The following is a 14261-nucleotide window of genomic DNA, read 5'->3' on the forward strand; positions in this document are numbered from 1 at the left end:
GGTGGCTATCATTCAGTGTTGAGCACTGAGTTAGCGCACCACCCTGCTAGGCTAAACTTTGAAAGAATACTCCAGCTTCTTATGCTGCAAGGGATTGCCTATAAGTAGGTATAGCACCCACGAGCAGGCTCTTAGATGTGTAAGGTCTTATGCAATTCATTTATTAATTCATTCATTAATTCTATGGTATACAAAGATATAAATTGTATAAAACAGAGTTCTTATATTGCTATCCCTTTCTCTAGTACTCTCTCTGGAAAAGAATAGCACTAAGATTTAGATAATATATACTTATAATAAAACTGTAACAGGTCAAATTCTGTACATTGAAGATATTTTGAAATTTTTTTTTCGAGGGCACTCTATAATCGATACTGAACCCAAAACTGTAATTTTTTTCATTTTTGTCTGTCTGTCTATCTGTCTGTCTGTCTGTATCACGGCCGCGCATCACGCTGAAAATACTGAATGGATTCCAATGAAACTTGGTACGATTTGAGGTCATACTATGAGGAAGAATATAGGATACTTTTTATCCCGAAATTCAGCATGGTTCCCGTAGGAGAGGTGACGAAAGTTAAAATGTATACTGAGTTGTAGTTCATTAACGCGTAGTCCGATTTCATTCATTCTTTTTTTGTTAGGTATTGTAGGTACCAAGCAACGACAACAATCCCGAAAAATCAAAGAGTTCCCACGGGATTTTAAAAAACGTAAATCCACGCGGACGAAGTCGCAGGAATCAGCTATATGTCAATATATTTTTTAACAATTATAACAATATTGCTAAGTGCCTTATCAACAGATTACAGATAGGTAGGATTGATTAATTATTTATTAATTGACATCTAAATCTAGAGCTAACCTTTTCAGTATTATGAAAGGGATAGCAATACATTCAAAGAACTCTATTTTACACACAAACTTAGTTGTGTTCAACAGATTTTTTTTTTTAATTAGGTACAATGTTAATAATGTAAACTATCATATTTAAATACAAACACCTTTTGTTAACATTAATTTATTTGTACTGTTCACAATAGAATATCATTTTCTTATCAAGTTGTTCAAACAGACTTTAAGATTTATAATAATATATACATGCACAATACATAATATTATTATTACTTTGCTAAGCAAAATTAAGTTTTATATATTAACTGACATGTCATAACATTTACTAGCTAAAAATTGTCTAAAATTTAATCATTTTTCTTATCTGTGGTGCCTTGATCGCCTTCAGTGATGGCAAGGTTACCGTTCTCAGATTGTTTCTTTTGCTGTTCCATCTCGCCAGAAAACCCAAACTCGTTGACACGTTTGTGGTCAACCTTGTAAATCCAACGCTGATATAAGAATATGAAGAATACAATATCTGAAAACAAGTAATATAAAGTATTAGGCATATTCAATTTTCATTCATATCATATACATATTAAAAAAGTTTAAAACATATACCCACCATCTCTGAAACAGCCAATACGATACATAGTTGGCATTTTGATTACAAATGCAAACATGTCATCAATAAAAGTGTTGAGGAACTTATATGTCATCATACGCCAAGGCAAATGTGCAACAGACTTCAATTTATAATTAATAAATAATTGAGGTGTCATCATAATAAACCCAAAAGTAAGGAGGTAACCATACATCATGTTAAGAACGAAAGAGTACCATCCTTTATGCTCTTGATACAGCAAGGAATATACCCCATATCCAATCAAAAGAGGAAAACATGCCCAGCTGAGGTATCTGAATGCTAACATATCGTATTCCCTGGTGCTAGACGCTACGTAGGAGCCTTTGTCTGTGAATGTTAGCTTGGGAATCCCAAATATTCTATCTTCTCTATTCAGTTTAATATCCATCACTTTATTTATCTTCCATATCTCAATCATCAGGCCAATAAAGCAGGAAATTCTAACCATAACGTTTGTTTCATTGTCAAGAACGTAAAGAAGAACAACAGTCGATTGAAAAACATTGAAGAATACAGATCTTACAGAGAGGCCTTCTAGGGACTGCCTGTTATTCCAAAACTGAATATCATTTTTGAAAGCCAGCAATTCAAATATTGAATGCAAAATAGAGACTGAAATCGTAAGACCCAATAAATAGGGAGATGTGTCTAAAAGCAATTCCTTGACTGTGTCCTGCTCTTCATCTTGCTCCTCTGCACCCAGCGCTGAGAACATGCTTAACTTGTCCCTCATTGCCTGAGCAGTATACAGTTGCCACTTGAACAGACTCAGTGGTTGAAACGTGAGTTGTAACTCAAGGCTACTTGTTGTTTTATTGAGAGGAACATAATCTCTCATCATGTTCCAATAGTCATTTAGAAATACTGCTGGTTTGTATTGCTTACCATCAGGTAAGAAATAGATAAACTCATCAAGTGGAGGGGGTACACTACCCTGCATCCAATTTGTTTGATCCGTTACCAAGTTGATAGTTAAATTAGGATGCCAATGTGAAACTATTTCTTCTTTCATTGTTTCTGCTTTCTTTTGTTCTTCTTCAGATTTTTCAGTTTGGCCAGTTAATAAATTATGTGTTTTTAGATATCTCAGTTTCTTATATTTGTTTATCATTTTCCTACCATAAGTTACATTAGATCCAGCATAAATGCTTCTATTCCTTGGATCAGGTGACTTTCCTGATGGAACTATATAAACATGAAGATATATTGAACCATTATTTTTCAATGTCTCCGAGGGTACAAAACTAGTTGTGTGCATAAACGTCCCATCTCCATTCGGTCCACCAGCCCAATCTCCATATATTAATCCAGGTAACTTCCAAACTAAATCAGCATCTTCAAATTTTTTTAAAAATTCCTTTTCGGATATATAGGAGTACATGTCTAATACTGTTCCATTGGCAAACATATTAATGGCTGGAGTGCGAACAACTCCTGGAGGACTGTTTATATCGGGCTTTGGGGCTGACGGTTGACGGAACAACGATGTAATAAAATAAACAACTAACGCTCTTATTATTAAAGATTTAGTTACTGCAAAAAACGATTCCAGCTTTGTTGGTTGCATTCTACGGCGCTGCTCATCAATTTGTTCATTGATCTGAAAAAATCGAAGTCAAGAGCGTGAAGATTGACCCAATTTAAAATAACACTAAACTTAAGATAAAAATTATGAATGGTGTCCAAGATCGTACTGCTGGTATGATAATCAAGATTTTATAGCTTTCTTTTCGATAGTTATTTACTTACATCGACATTTTCATCAGCAATTGAATCAATTTGCCTCGAAGTAGCGTCGCTAGGTATCAGCTTATCTTCTGTCTCGGAAGGATTTTCTTCGCTTACATTTGCCATAATTATTTTAGATTACACGCGTTGTGTGAATAAAAATTAATTTGTCTTCAATTCGATATATTTTTGGAATAATTTTACTGCATTTTAATCAGCAACATCATGGTCATGGACCGCACAGAGTACATGGACCGCAGACGACGACACCAAAGAGTATAGACATCACAGACCTTCACAGAGTCACAGACCAATATAAGATAGTATAGACATGTCACATGACATGACAATGACGGATAATATCATATCTGTGATCTCTATGAGTCTATGATAATGAGGCTCCACTCCAACACAGATTCTGTGGTCCATTTACATTAAAAAAAAGCATATTACACAATTGAAGATTATCTAAATGATAAAAGAGCGTGGATTTGACCTGCAGCTCGTTCCAGCAACGCACAGGACTGCAAATACTTTTTTATACATGGCATAATCTTGTATATCAAATATTTGAAAAGAGCAACCGCAGAGTTTCTTGCTGGTTCTTCTCGGTAGGAAAGGCATTCCGAACCAGTGGTAGATGCATCCGACGATTCGAAAGCACTTGTGAAAGTTTACTTGAATAAAAAAGATTTTTATTTATTTATTTATTGTGGGCTCCAATGAGATCATGGAGTTGAACCGAGTAGTCTTAGACCGTCGATACCTATACGTCAGGTTTTTTCATAATGGCGTATATCGACGGCCTTAGACTATTCAAACAAGAATAAAGGGGACACTTGACTGCAAAGTGTTCCAATTTTCGCCACGCGCCAAAAGAGCCTTGTCGCACTGTACCTTAGACGTAAACCGAGTAAAAAAGCTAGACTAAAGTACTGTGTAACCGCGTCTGAGATTTGAGATAGCGATAGCACGACGTAACTATGAATAATACGACAATTAGGTACCATTGTTTAGTATTCAATATATTTTGTACTAACCGATCAACAATATTTGTATTTTGTATTAAATGTTTTTTATGTGAAAACAAGTAAATAACTAATGAGAAATACAATGACGCCACGAATTCTCAAAGTTTGTTTTGCAACTAAAGTTGTAGTCCTTGAAAAAACCCAGTTACACGATAAGGGACAAAAATAGGTTAGCTGCGTCTCTGTTTATCACATAACTTTATCTGTGCTCTCTTTTTAGTGTGAATTAAAGCAAACGTTCCTTTGTCTAGATTTATTACTCAGTCTACGACCTTAGATGATTGCTGATAGGCTTGTTGTCTAATATCAGAAATATTAGACTGTGCATTGGGGCCGATTCTCTTGTACACAATCTCTAAACTAAGTTAAATTAACTAAATCTAGTTTGGGCCCAAGAACTCTCGTTTAAGAGACCCTTTAAATATAACAAAAAAAACAGTTGCTACTGGATAGGACATTTGGGGAATTGGGAGTTTGGAGCAGAACAGATATTCCGAGACGTGACGTGACAGACATACTGTACATCAGGGGCATTGTACATTCAAGGTCGTAAGGTCTCACACGATTGGGTGTGACTCGTTGGAAACCCACCCTCAATGGGGAACTTTCCAGGTGTGTGTTTCTCTAAAGCCTCATAGACCCTTTAGCGTTTTCAGAAACCTGAAACACTGCAGAAAATGTCACAGTACGCGGCAGAAAATAATGTACATCGACCTTTATATTGAGATTTCAGCTTTATAGAGCGTTCTCTGTCACTCATACCTATGTGACGTTTTGTCGGTCTCATCGACAGAGACAACGTTCTACAAAACCGCTATATCTTTCTAAAGGTCGATGTACGCACATTATTTTCTGCCGCGTACCTACTGTACTGTTTTTATAACCTCACCCAATTTTGATACTAAATTTGTTTATTACTATACTAGATAATGCCCGCGGCTTCGTTCGCTTGGATTTAGGTTTTTTAAAATCTCCTGAACTCAACAAATTTTCGGGATAAAAAGTAGCAACCTTTTCCTACTCAATTGGAAAGGCCTGAACAGCGCTATCTATGAGGCTGTTATAGAACATGCGTAGGAAAGTTCTTCACTGGTGGCTTCCGTCCACGTCAGTAACCAATTGGTTATTAATCAAGAATATTTTATCCGGGTTCGTAACTGAATCAGATTAAAATAACGTCTTTTCGTAGTAACAAAACGACAAATCTAGTATTCCATTACGAACCCGGACAAAATCTCTTGGATAGTACCTAACCAATTACGAAACGACGTTATTTTAATCTTATTCCTTTACGAACCCGGATAAAATATTCTTGATTAATAACCAGTTACGAAAAGACGAAACGTATAAATTTTATTTCATAGCTGGTTACGAAATATTGGTTACCAACGTGGACGGAACCCTCTGGTCACCTTATCAACTACTTATCTGTGTAGTGTTCAGTGTTGGTCGGTCAGATAAAAATTGTCGCATCTGTATTATAAAGACCGTATATATTATTATCTGTTTATTTCAAACACAAATTGAAAGATTCCGACAGTTAATCGGACCCAAAACACATTTGGAAAGACTCGATTCATTATAAAGTTAGTTACGACAACATTAAACAAAAAATACAAAGATACTAACAGCAATGCATTTTTATAAACTTTTACCTAGAACCTACTCATGTGACGTAATACTCAGATTCCATAGTATAGAGAGAGAGAGAGAGCCAGCGCGAGTTAGACTTATGTTATTTTATAAAAACTGAAAGTATCTCTGTGTGTTGTCACCAACATAGGCAGGAACGATCAGCGACTGTGAAGTTTGGATCATGGTGGTTTTTTTGGTGGTTAGGACGTCCGCCTTCTATTCGGAGGTTGGGGGTTCGATCCCGGGCACGCACCTCTAATTTTTCGGAGTTATGTGCGTTTTAAGTAATTAAATATCACTTGCTTTAACGGTGAAGGAAAACATCGCGAGGAAAGCTGCATGCCTGAGAGTTCTCCATAATGTTCTCAAAGGTGTGTAAAATCTACTAATCCGCACATGGCCAGCGTGGTAGACTATGACCAAACCCTTCTCATTCTGAGAGGAGACCCGTGCTCTGCAGTGAGCCGGCGATGGGTTGATCATAATGATGATTGCCAGACACTTAGTATCATGGCAACCCCCTGCCAGACACCGTAAAAAATTAGACTATACTTTGACGTAAGATGGTTTACACCTTTGTTACCTATTATCTCCCAAAGCTCCAAGGATTCATACTTCATACTCGCTGATCGTTCCTCCCAGTGTTGGAAACAATACTCAGAGAAACTTTCAGCTTTTTATAAAATAACGAAAGTCTGGCACGCACTGGCTCTTAGTCCATACTCCATAGTGCATTATGTTGAACATCCAACACTGGATCAATCACAGAGATTTCTTACATATACCATCCAATGTTATTATGTAAACAAAAAAACTTATTCCTGGAATTGAGATGCAATGCAAATGTAGATTTTTGCATGATTTTTTCCTAAAAATAAAAAAGGTCATATCCTAGGTACCTACATCTTGTGCTGTCAAAATAAACCTTTTTGAGGTTTTCGGTGTAACCTTGTCACTATCATTCATCATCTTCCATTGTTCATGCGAAACTTTGTACATACTGACATAATAAGGTATAATTTGAACAAGCACAAGAGTTCTTACTTTGTCCTATTGATAACAGTCCACTGAATAAATGTTTACTCGCTATGCCTCAATGTAGATGCTGAGGGACAATCAATTTTTAAAGAGTGCTAAATTGCTAATTTAAAACTAAAAGTGCCTCATACAATGAATATACTAATTTATTTTAGTACCTGCTGCAAATAATATAATCAATCCTCACTAATATTATAAATGCGAAAGTGTCTGTCTGTCTGTCTGTCTGTCAGCAAGCCAGCAAGCTTTTTACTGATTCTATCTAACTGATTTTGACGTTTGGTCGTTGTTTGTATCCAGGATGAACATATACTACTTTTTATGCCGGAAAATCAAAGAGTTCGGAATTTTAAATAAACTTAATTCCATGTGGACGAAATCGCAGGCATTATCAAGTATTTTATATAAATAATTTCTATTTATTATTTTAAAAAATTGCATAGTTTAAACATGAACTCAATATAGCATCCTCTGATGTAGTAACACCCTCACAAGTACAATATAATATAAAGTAATGAAATCTGGTTAATTGAAAAAATGAAGTATAATATAAAAATCATGCCTTAGGACATTTATTTTCAATTGAATTATTATTATTGTTGTTAAGTGAACTGTTACCATATTTTACAATAACCTTCCTTACTAAACTAATCTTGCATCTCTTCAGGCAATTCATGGGGGTTAATAATGCCCGGTACAGACAGCTGGACCCTTCTCTTTTCCTCCTGCGCTTGTCGGAGCGCGAACAGCCGCTCTTCAAGATACAAATCACTGTCGTCTTCACCAGTGTACTCCTGCAAAAATTATACAAATAAAAGGACAATGCCAAATCTTGCATGAAAACTGGGCTATTCTAGCGTCTTAACATAATCATCGGTAAAACATTAGAAAATATACTTACTCTCTAAGAGTCTCTCTCTCTCTCTTTAAAAAAATCATTGAGATAATAACAAGGAATTTGTAGAAATCATATTTTGAATTTTTCAAATATTTTGAGGTTAGGTAAGTATAGTTCGCGGCAGGTCGACATAGCAATCGGGGTATGAGGCGGGTGTGCGGGGCGTCCCCCTTGCATGCATGCATGCAACGTGTCAAAAGGTGCGTACACACCGCGTCAATATTGTAGAGGCATGCGGCCTCTTCTGCTGTAAAGAAGACATTTCACATCGCAGCTGCCACTTAGAACGGAAATTTGAATACGGAGCGATTCGAAAATCCTGCGGCCCTGGGCGAAATCCAGGGGCCACATTCGCTCCTCAGATACCAAAACCGACACATCACTGTCGAGCACCGAGCTCCAGTTTTCTTGATTTCGTCTGTTATATTAATTGTGTTTATCCTGGATTATATCTTGTAAATATGTGAGCAGCCGTTTCATTCATACTCCGTGCTACCACAATATCTATATAGTATTTTAAGTGTGAAAACCAGCCCAGAGAGAAGAAAGATCTATGTTGACTGTGTCACTACACACAAGCGTACAAATTTTCAAAATACAGCTATTTAAAAGGAAAAGGAGATTGACTGACTGACATCTATCAATGCACAGCTTAAACTACTGGACTAATCGGGCAGAAATTTGGCATTAAGATAGCTTTTATGACATTGGCATCTGCTAAGAAAGAATTTTTGAAAATTCAACACCTAAGGAGGTGAAATAGGGGTTTGAAATTTGTATAGTCCATGCGGACGAAGTTAGACATAAGCTAGTACAGTTATGATATTATTTCCCACAGCAGAAATTCGACTTTTATTCATAATAATATATATTATTCTCACCCTTATCTGCACTAGGAAGTCTCGGAGGTGATCTTTAAAGGCAGGGATATCTTGGTCCAAATTGAACAATCCTTGAACGGTTATCTTAACTTGATTGTCAGTTAGATGCGGGAATGCAGTTTTCAAAAGGTTTGCTACATATTCCTGGAATTACACAATCGGTTATTTACTCATCCATACTTCCATCCACATTTCCATGGTTCACTAATGATTGACAAAAAACGTATAACAAATTATCAGTTCACCAAAAACTATTGAAAAACTAATCAAATCACAAGCGTAGTATTCCGCAAACATATCATTTTACGAAAGATCATTTGACAAATATGCTATTCACAAGTGATTTACTTTGCAAATTTGCAGACTGTTAAAATATCATTTAAAAATTTATTATTTTACCAAATAATTTGTTTTTCAAATTCGCGATTTTACAAAATAATAGATGATAAATTTATTATTTGATAAAATAACTAATTAACAAAAAACACACAAAAAGTCTGTTTTGCATACATATGCAAACCCCTATGCAATGCAGCAATAATTTCATGGGGTAAATTGAAATAACTTTATTTTAATATACCCACATAATATTATTGCTGTGTTGCATATGACCAAGTGAATCAGTTTTATCGACGCATTATAGTTCAGTATTATAGTTTCCTGCAGTTATTTGTGATTTTTTTACATAATGGATAGTGAATTAGGTTAAAAATTAGTATCCCTTAGCACGAGTGGGGGAAGGACAGGGGAAAAGGGGTGAGGGGGATGTCTCCTACCCCCCCCCCCCCCTGGTGACACCACTCTCATGACAAGGTAATGCACCGTTTTTTTCTATGAATTTTTAAAAATCTCATTTTGTGGTTATGTTTTTGTATATTTTTTTGATATCATGAACCTAATTTATGGAGTTGGGAGGAGGGAAGAGACCCCTTACCATAGTGGGTGGTTACTTCTCGTCGATCGGGGCCCGTCGACGGAGCCCCGCTTCGCGGGGCTACTTTTTTCTGGGTGGTGAACAACGAAATAACCCTCCATCGTTCCTTCCTTCTAACCTAACCGTTCAGAGTCGGAGAGAGAGAGAGAGAGACCCCCCAACTATAGTGGTGGTCTCTTCCGTCGGCCCGGTCGACATATAAATGATTTGGTAAATTCTTAAAGTATTTATCAAACAGTTAATTTTATCAAACAATTCATTGTATCAAAAAAAAAGTGCGATATGTTGTTTTACTAATTAACACGATTAAGAAATCAATTGTTTGTCAAATGATATTTTATGAAATAACAATTTGTCTGGTAATTTGTTTTATCAAGTGAATTATTTGTAGAAACATAAGTTTTATAACAATCATAAAATGATTCATAATTTTGCCAGAATTTGTTTGTTTGGTTTGTTTTGTTATTTGTTTTTTGTCAATTGATCGGTCACCCATTTCCATATTAATATTATAAATGTGAACGTGTGTCTGCCTGTCTGTCTGTCCTAGCTTTCACGGCCCATCTATTGAACCAATTTTGACGAAATTTGGTATAGAGATAGCTTGCATCCCGGGGAAGGACATAGCCTACTATTGATCCCGGAAAATTAAAGAGCTCCCACAGGATTTTTAAAAACCTAAACCACGCGGACGAAGTCGCGGGCATCAGCTGTCATATATAAAAAACTTATCGAAACTACCACGTAAATTCTTTTTCCAATAACACTAATGTCTGGAACTAATGATTCGATTCTGAAATTTCTTTCACTGATAGATAGGCTATAAATATATCAAAAAGTTAGTCAAATATAAACCATTCAAAATCATGTAACTACAATATACCTAATATAAAAATAAAAATAATTACCTGTATGTATAAAACATTATCAGGGGTGCGACCGAGAGCAACAGAAACACGTCCAGTCTCTACCAATGAAAATATGTATGCCAGAATTGTAGCATGCATAGTGAGGCCTGCGCCGTGCGAGGTGTCTGTGACGACACTGAACACATGCTCCAGTATGTCACAGAGGTAAGTCTGGTAGAAGCTCTGTGCTGCCTGTGTGTGTTGTTCCACATTTTGTAGCAGTCTGTACAGTATTTGCAGTCCTGTATCGGCCACATTTCTCATGGTATGTTTAAATGCCCAAATTATGGAATCCAGCACCAACTTAAACTGAGCTGGTGGTATACTTAGGAATGCTTTGAAACAATGTGTGTTGACCGCCTGTAGCAGCAGGAAAAACTCTGTTCTGTGTTCGGGATACTCTTCAAAGTCTTTGTTGATCATTTCCAAAGTACATTCAAAGACTGCATCAAAGATCTTTGGGACTTCTGAAGTTATATGCCCACCCAGTTTGTACACAATGGCTGCCATACAAGATAAAACTTCAGGCTCCCTCGCATCCGGCACTGTAGTCTTTTGATAATCTACTAAAACAGCTTCAAGTAAAGGAGGGATAAAGTTTTCCAATACCATACTGTTATCCGTCGATCGTGATACCCAACTCGCAATTAACTTTAACGTTTCCTTCTTAATTATCCTCATATTTTTTATGAGAGGCTGTTTGGTTACCACCACCCCATTCAACGTAATAGCTTGAGTGATATTTTCTGACATTACTTTGTAAATGTTCAGCATGTCCAGATAAATTCTGCCAAGTTGCACAACATAAGGATGACCTAGTGCACGGCAGGCCCGACCGTTGGTCTTCAGTATGCTGACGAGCTGTTTGACAGCTTCAGGGTCTTTAAGGATATCCACATTATGTGAGGCTTGAGAGATGATATCGTCCCAAACCTGATTAGGTAGCAACATGTACTTTTCTATGAGCTGCTCTTGTGCAACTTGATCCACTTGTGCACTGATCATGTACCCGACTGCCTCATAAAATGTGTGCACTTGTAGTGTTTGCAAATCACAGATTATAGAACTGATAGTACTTAAGATTTCCTCAATGAATGGGCAAGCTTCCCCTACTTGGGTGGTAACAAAATGGCGACGACATTTCAATGCAATTTTTATGAATGTATCACATGCCATATCTTGAACACCATCATGGGTCTCATGCATAAACTCAAAAAGTTTATTAACAACTGTCTTTAAAAATTTCCAATGGGCACGAAGAAAGCGAGGATACTGCCCGACAACATACATGATGTTGCTGGCAATGATAGCCTTATTATCCTTTCCTTTTTTTTGTTCACACAATCCTAGAAGCTCCTTAATTACAACGACTAAAAAGCGCTTCTCGTCCTCCTCCATCATAGCCCCTGATATTGAGCCTATTGCCCAACATAGGGTATTGAGATTTTTCCATGACCATTCTGTACCATTAACTTGATTCTGAAGTTTTTCAGTCATAATACGTTCAGTATCTTGGTAATCTAAATGTGTCAAGTAGACCAATGTCTCTCGCATATTCTTGTATAAATTTATAGAATCTGTATCTTTCATAAATTCTCGGACTACCTCACCATTTTCATTTTCCACAACCAGAACCTCTTCCGGTTTTGCCATTCTGGAAATCATGATATAACGCACTCCACTGAGTACATCAGCATAAAGTGTCTTACGTCCGACAGTTTTTCCTAAGCTGTACAGGCCAGCTGAATGAGAACAAGGTGCAATCTTGTACAAATCCGCAGCTAAAGCATTCCAAAATTCTAGACAAATTTTGAATATTTCAACATCTTCCACTTCTGATATTAACACAAGGTAACGAAGAGCATTCATCAAAGTATTGGTGAGCCCTCGCCTTTCAATAAGTTGCCCATGTTCCTTCAGATAAGTACATAGAAATAAGGCAAGGTTCTGAATGAACACTTGTTCCTGGTCTCTGCCAGCTGAGTAGGCCTCTCGTATGTTGGTAGTGAGAGGCAGCATGGCCTCCAGCTGCTCCATGGTCTGAACGAGCAGAGCCACAAACTGCTCCTCATAGTTGCTGACAGTGACTCCAGCTATTTCTGTTAGGCAGCTGAGTGTTACGTTGCGGAACATTGGAACATTTAAAAACTTAAATATGAGTGTGCTAATCAACTTCATTTCAAATATATAACCCAGAGGAATCCAGTTTAAAAATCTCAGAAGTGTGTGCAGTGTAGCATCTACGAGTGGTGCATTTTGTGAATTCTCAAGAACAAATTGACAAAGTGTGAAAATCTGACTGAATTCAGAACACATGGTATCTTTAAGATGTTTTGCCTTTGTTTGTGTGAGTTGACCAGTACTGAAAACAAAAACCTCTTCACTCAGAAGTTTCAAAATTACCATGTTGTTTTGGCAGAGACTTTCATTGGTTTTCGATGCTCCAACAATATCGCTGATAAATGTCTCCCAGTTATGAGGCCATTCCCTTTTCAACACTTGAATTAATATCAAGTTGAGCTTTTTTAAATACACTTTATTATTCTCCATCGTAACAGGGTCTGATGAATTTTTTATGATAAGACCAACAATATATTTTTTTATGCCTTCACACTGATTCCTTGGTAATACTTTCCATCTTGTCTGTATGACTTGTTCTAATATTTGTAAGGCATAGTATTTTGTCTCTTGATTTTGTGAAAACTCTAATATTGTATCCACTCGTGTCCAAGCATCGGGATGTTCCTTCAATGCAGTTAAGATATCTTGTGCAATTCGCTGTTGATCTCCAACAGATGAATACAAACACCCAACAATATTGTCAAGAAGGGTGATATCCAGTTTTTGGTTAAAATCCAAAAGTTTAGAAGCTTGCTGCTCTAAAGTTGCCATTCTGGTAGTTCTTCAAACTTACTCAACTAGTTCCCCTTAGTTAAAATCAAGCAAAAAGTGCCGTATTCTCAATCATTCATCGTCAAACGCCACACTGAAAGAAATTAAAGTTTAATTAGAAAGGAAGTCTCTAACCTCCTTCATGCAAATAAATTTTTCAATACTACACTTATATTGTGTAATAAACTGTTATATTTACGAAAATCGCTCTTTTTAAAGAAAGGGAAGTAAACAATTTTTGCGACAGTCCTCATGTTTAAAGAAAGAGTACCTATTACGGTGGACACACACCCGTACAACTACAATGACATTTTGGAAACGAAAACTACAATTGATTTTAAGATAAATACTTACCGTAGAATTTGTCCCTGTATGAAATGGTTTTTAAATAGTCGTGTATCACTTACCCGGGTATAATAATTACGGCGCAATCGGTCAAATTCACTTCCATACACACTAGCCCGTTGTTTTCGTGATACTGATGCTTAAAACAATGTTGCCAACTCCTAATTAGGTTTTCAAATAGAGGGTAGGTATTTCGGGCAAAGTTGAATTTAAAAAAAAACAAAAGGTATTCATCGGTGGACACGTGCCCCTTGACCCTCAACAGTTGACGTTTATTATTTTATATGATACGACTCTAGCTAGCTTACTTAGGTAATTAATATTATGGACTAGGCCCGAAGCTGTATCTAGACTTCCTTTATCCGAAGCACAAGAGTTGCACAGGGGAACTAGAGGAAACTGATTTGGCAACACTGGCTAGAAACACAGAGTTTTACCATAAAACTAACCACAGAATAACCACATATCCGTATCATTTCTTTTTTCAA

The 14261-nt window shown here is 36.7% G+C and overlaps 2 protein-coding genes across 3 annotated transcripts; both read right to left on the reverse strand.

Moving 5' to 3' along the window:
- Window positions 1–143: 143 nt before the first annotated feature.
- On the reverse strand, window positions 144–3484 carry LOC117984240 (putative lipid scramblase CLPTM1). The gene is made up of 3 exons (XM_034970862.2): window positions 3233–3484; window positions 1463–3083; window positions 144–1375 (listed from the first exon to the last, which is right to left on the reverse strand). Exons 1-3 carry the CDS (start codon window positions 3335–3337, stop codon window positions 1203–1205), a joined length of 1899 nt encoding a protein of 632 aa, XP_034826753.1. The 5' UTR covers window positions 3338–3484; the 3' UTR covers window positions 144–1202.
- Window positions 3485–5736: 2252 nt separating this feature from the next.
- On the reverse strand, window positions 5737–13991 carry emb (exportin-1 emb). 2 transcript variants are annotated; one of them, XM_034971368.2, is made up of 4 exons: window positions 13836–13991; window positions 10537–13522; window positions 8695–8838; window positions 5737–7709 (listed from the first exon to the last, which is right to left on the reverse strand). In XM_034971368.2, the coding sequence occupies exons 2-4, from the start codon at window positions 13426–13428 to the stop codon at window positions 7563–7565; spliced, it is 3183 nt and encodes a 1060-aa protein (XP_034827259.1). In that variant the 5' UTR covers window positions 13429–13522; window positions 13836–13991; the 3' UTR covers window positions 5737–7562. The 2 variants fall into 2 exon arrangements, with proteins under 2 accessions (XP_034827259.1, XP_034827260.1); XM_034971369.2 differs by having other exon boundaries at window positions 13783–13921.
- Window positions 13992–14261: the final 270 nt, after the last annotated feature.

The sequence above is a fragment of the Maniola hyperantus genome, chromosome 8, assembly GCF_902806685.2.
Source record: "Maniola hyperantus chromosome 8, iAphHyp1.2, whole genome shotgun sequence".
NCBI lineage: Eukaryota > Metazoa > Arthropoda > Insecta > Lepidoptera > Nymphalidae > Maniola > Maniola hyperantus.

Excerpts from the sequence above, each read along its gene's own strand:
- emb (XM_034971368.2), bottom strand. The coding sequence starts at position 13,428 with ATGGCAACTTTAGAGCAGCAAGCTTCTAAACTTTTGGATTTTAACCAA. Across the intron at positions 8,839-10,536 it reads ATAATGTTTTATACATACAG|GAATATGTAGCAAACCTTTT; the intron begins GTAATTATTTTT and ends GTGTAATTCCAG. Across the intron at positions 7,710-8,694 it reads ACTTCCTAGTGCAGATAAGG|GAGTACACTGGTGAAGACGA; the intron begins GTGAGAATAATA and ends TAATTTTTGCAG.
- LOC117984240 (XM_034970862.2), bottom strand. The coding sequence starts at position 3,337 with ATGGCAAATGTAAGCGAAGAAAATCCTTCCGAGACAGAAGATAAGCTG. Across the intron at positions 3,084-3,232 it reads TTGCTGATGAAAATGTCGAT|ATCAATGAACAAATTGATGA; the intron begins GTAAGTAAATAA and ends CGATTTTTTCAG. Across the intron at positions 1,376-1,462 it reads TATTGGCTGTTTCAGAGATG|ATATTGTATTCTTCATATTC; the intron begins GTGGGTATATGT and ends ACTTGTTTTCAG.